Source organism: Austrofundulus limnaeus, unplaced genomic scaffold, assembly GCF_001266775.1.
Source record: "Austrofundulus limnaeus strain Quisiro unplaced genomic scaffold, Austrofundulus_limnaeus-1.0 Scaffold530, whole genome shotgun sequence".
In the NCBI taxonomy this organism is placed as follows: Eukaryota; Metazoa; Chordata; class Actinopteri; order Cyprinodontiformes; family Rivulidae; genus Austrofundulus; species Austrofundulus limnaeus.
Window position 1 is genome coordinate 308,881 of NW_013952932.1, and position 4,365 is coordinate 313,245.

At 37.2% G+C, this 4,365-nt stretch overlaps 1 protein-coding gene across 1 annotated transcript; it reads left to right on the top strand.

Moving 5' to 3' along the window:
- Positions 1-2,395: 2,395 nt before the first annotated feature.
- On the top strand, positions 2,396-4,137 carry LOC106530514 (histone deacetylase 6; the record flags this gene model as incomplete). Its single annotated transcript, XM_014026152.1, is given in 3 exon segments — positions 2,396-2,889; positions 3,860-3,966; positions 4,070-4,137. Coding segments are annotated over 3 exon segments (259 nt in total), but the record flags the coding sequence as incomplete, so codon positions are not given.
- Between the last annotated feature and the right edge of the window lie 228 nt (positions 4,138-4,365).

Below are 4,365 nucleotides of genomic sequence, written 5' to 3' on the forward strand. Positions count from 1 at the left end.
GTGTCAGGGTGCTGATCGTGGACTGGGACGTCCATCACGGTCAGGGGATCCAGTACCTGTTCCAGGAGGATCCCAGGTAACCCCCTCACCCCTCCAACACTGACCCATCAGCAGCCTGGTGCTGATCCAGACCCTATTTTCCAAAAAATAATTTTAAACAATATTACTGTTGAAGTAACAAACCAAAAGAAAAACTTCAGCTCCTTCATGAACAGCAGCTCGTATGAATATGTACGAGTCAGCAGGTCAGTTTCCTGTAATCCAGGTAAGTAAAGCTGAGACAGGACAGGACCGTGTGGCAATGAAGGAGCTCCACAGGAAGACAGAAAGCTGCTGCGCCATGTTGCCCCCTGCTGGTTGGGTCTCACCCCACTATTCTTACAATACTTTCCAATCAAATTACACATTATACAATTTTATATTTCGTTAACAAACTAACTTTTATCATTGTCTTAAACAAAACATTGAGCCAGCATTTCTATAATCTTTGTTGTTTTATAATCTTATTCCTTTGACTGAAGTACATCTGTCCTTCAAAGTACTTCCAATTTTAGGTTTTACAAACATTTCTAATCCCTTAAGATTATAATAACTCTCCCTCTTATCAAAATGTGATTGGATGTTAGAAGGCAATATGTTTTATGAGCTTTATACGTAAACAGCAAAATATTATAGTCAACCAACTCATAAAGTTTTAATATTTTCAGTTGACAGAATAATATATTTGATGGTGACTGTGATGTTTTTTGGTGATAATTCTTACGGCTCTTTTCTGTAAAATAAAAATAGGATTTGAAATTGTTTACATGCTTTCAGACTTCAATACAGTAGATCAAGTGTGGAACAATTATTACATTATATAATATAAACAGTGCTTTATCATTAAATAACTCCTTCATTTATACAGTACTGCAGTAGATTTAGATATTTTTGTTCTTAAATAATGTATGTGACAACTCCATGTCAGCTTGTCATCAATGATAACACTCAGAAACTTCACCGCCCTGACTGCAGATCTCAGCATCATCAACTCTAAATGGAACATCAACAGTTCTTCTATTACTGAATATCATGTAATTAGTTTCATACAAATTTAATGATAATGTATTAAGTTGAAACCAAGTTTGTATTTTAACAGATTCTGTCTGTACCATGTCCAACATCTGGGCCCGTATTTATAAAACTTCCTAAAATTATTTTTAAGAATGCTGCTAAGAGTGGACTTAAGTGTAAAATAATTCTTAGTTAAAAGCTGAGAGTAAAAGTCAATTATCAAGTGTCTCAGTCTTACTTTAAGTGAAGTGTAGGAGTAATTCTTAAGTGTCAGTCTTACTTTAAGTGAAGTGTAGGAGTAATTCTTAAGTGTTAAGTGTCAGTCTTACTTTAAGTGAAGTGTAGGAGTAAATCTTAATTCTTAAGTGTCAGTCTTACTTTAAGTGAAGTGTAGGAGTAAATCTTAATTCTTAAGTGTCAGTCTTACTTTAAGTGAAGTGTAGGAGTAAATCTTAATTCTTAAGTGTCAGTCTTACTTTAAGTGAAGTGTAGGAGTAAATCTTAATTCTTAAGTGTCAGTCTTACTTTAAGTGAAGTGTAGGAGTAAATCTTAAGTGTCAGTCTTAGAGCTGATCTGTGACACCTGGCTGTGCCACAAAGCTGATTCTGGATGACGTCGTTAGAAAAAAAACACCGGCATGGACCAATCACTGCCTTGGATTACATGTTCAAGAATATTGTTGGAGAAATGTCAAGATAAAACTGTGAAAATCCTAAGATAAGTTCACTTTCAACTAGGGTTGGGCATAATCGTATCGTGTGCAATTAATCGTCAGAAAAACATTAATCGATTACTTTTTGGCACTTGATGATTAATATGATAAATGCCGCCAGGCAGACTAACTGGGGATTTCTCCAGTCAAATATGATCAACATTAAAAAAAAGTTCTGTAATTTATCTATCAACACAATTTAAAATTTGATGCACAGCRTGAAGTCTGTAATTTTTACACAATTTGGAACAGATTTTTATGAAGAACAAATCTTTCCCACTAAATTGGTCATGTGACCAGGACATAAGGGTGTCCAGGGGATTAATTGCCAAATTAATCGTTATCGGCTAAATACCACAATTAATCGTGATTTTTTTTTGCCAATATTGCCCAACCCTACTTTCAACACACTAATGTTGTCTGTAAATTACACAAAATGTTCTCGTTTGCCCCCACCCCTCCGCCCCGGTCCATCATTGTATTGCTTGATCATTAATATAATAAAGGAAAAGTTAAATCCCACTGTAATTTTTATTTATTTTACCAGCTGAGTATATTTAATTATTTAATATGTTCTCCAAAAGCCACACACATTTATCTGTCTAAAAATCCACTCTAAGAAGTTTGATAAATACGGGCCCTGGTCTATAATTTTACCCAAACATAAAAATGTAGCATCATCTGCAAATAATACACATTTTAACAACCCGACACATTAACCAAGTCGTTCACATARAAAATAAACAACTTTGGTCCAAGCACAGAACCCTGAGGAACTCCACATGTGATGTTACAGAGTTCAGATCTTATATCATGTATTTGTAAAAATTAAATAAAAGAGAAACTTAAAGTGATGTTGATTCATTCAGGATGTGGCAAATTTAAAAAAAATAAATTAAAATTTACTGGAAGACAGACTAAAGCTCAGCAACGTAAGGATTTCAAAATAAAACAAAGAAATGAAGAAGTGTGTGTGTGTGTGTGTGTGTGTCTGTGTGTGTGTGTGTGTGTGTGTGTGTGTGTGTGTGTGTAGGGGGAAATGTGTGTGAGTCCTCCGTGTTTCCACATTCTCACACACATGTTGATGTCTCTGGCTGAAGGTCGACTCGTTCTGGCTCTGGAGGTAAAACATCTTTAATTGTTAAAACCATGAATCAGTTTTATTGCTGCTGTCAATCAACAGGACTCACAGCCTGTAAAGGTTCAATAGGTATAAAATATAACAAATGAAGAAAATACAAAGGATAAAGGAAAAATATTTAATAAAATCTATAAACCATGTGTACAGCAGTTCAGTACAGTCATCAGAGCAGACCTGGAGTGGTGCAGTTAGATCAGTGAAACACAACTGAGGACTGTAACTGACAACAAACTGTCTTTAAACATGTGGACACATCTGTGACAGAGCCTGTAAACATACAGGATGTACTTTTATTATAAAACAGGATGTACTTTTATCATAAAACAGGATGTACTTTTATTATAAAACAGGATGTACTTTTATCATAAAACTGGATGTACTTTTATTATAAAACAGGATGTACTTTTATTATAAAACAGGATGTACTTTTATCATAAAACAGGATGTACTTTTATCATAAAGAAGCAGTTTTAACATGGACAGTAGTTTTATGAGGATGTTTTATTGATTCTGTTCTTTGTTCTTTTATTTGCTGGTATGGGCTTTTGACACAGAAAAACAAAAAACACATACACCATATGTCAGTCTTTGCAGTAAAATCGTTAATGTCCCATTAAATGACATCACTGCTCTCCATAGAAACAGATCGTTGAAGAAAGCTGCGGCAGTTTTAGCTGAGCCTGACCACCCCTCTACAAAATGTTTTCTCTTTCACCATCAGGACACAGATGTGCTGTGAAAACATGTCGAACCAACAGATTTAAGAAATCCTTTTTACCTGCTGTTATTGTCATTTTACTACTTCTTGTTGATTGTTGTGTGTTTGTGGTTGATGGTTGTTTTTGTTGCTGCTGGCTGTGACACAAACTGCTCCATGAGGACGTTACAGGTTATTGAACAGGAAACATGTGAAACACACTCTGGACATGAACGTTGTGTGTTTGTTTCACAGGGAGGGTACAACCTGCAGGCCACAGCAGGAAGTGTTGCAGCCTGTGTCAGAGCTCTGCTGGGTGGAGCCTGTCCTGTGTTGACTCCGCCCACTGCTCCCTCTGACAGGTAAGGCAGATAAGAAGCAGCTGATTGGACGATGAGGTGGTCGTCGTTATGTGGACTCTTGCTTTGGGTCTAGTCCTGACTCCTGTTCTGACCCGTGTCTTAGTGCTCTGCAGTCCATCTCTCAGACCGTCTCAGCTCAGTGTCTGTACTGGGCCTCACTGCAAGTCCCAGGTAACACACACACACACACACACTGTAACCATTGTGTTGTTGTGCTGCTGCAGTCAGTGTGTGTCTCTCCAGTTTCAGCCTCAGCTGGTTTTGGTCTCTGCTGGATTTGATGCAGCTGTTGGAGATCTGAAGGTACCTGACAGACCACAGGTCTCATTAAACACCTGCTACCTGTTCCTGACTGTGTGTGTGTGTGTGTGTGTGTGTGTGTGTGTGTGTGTGTGTGTG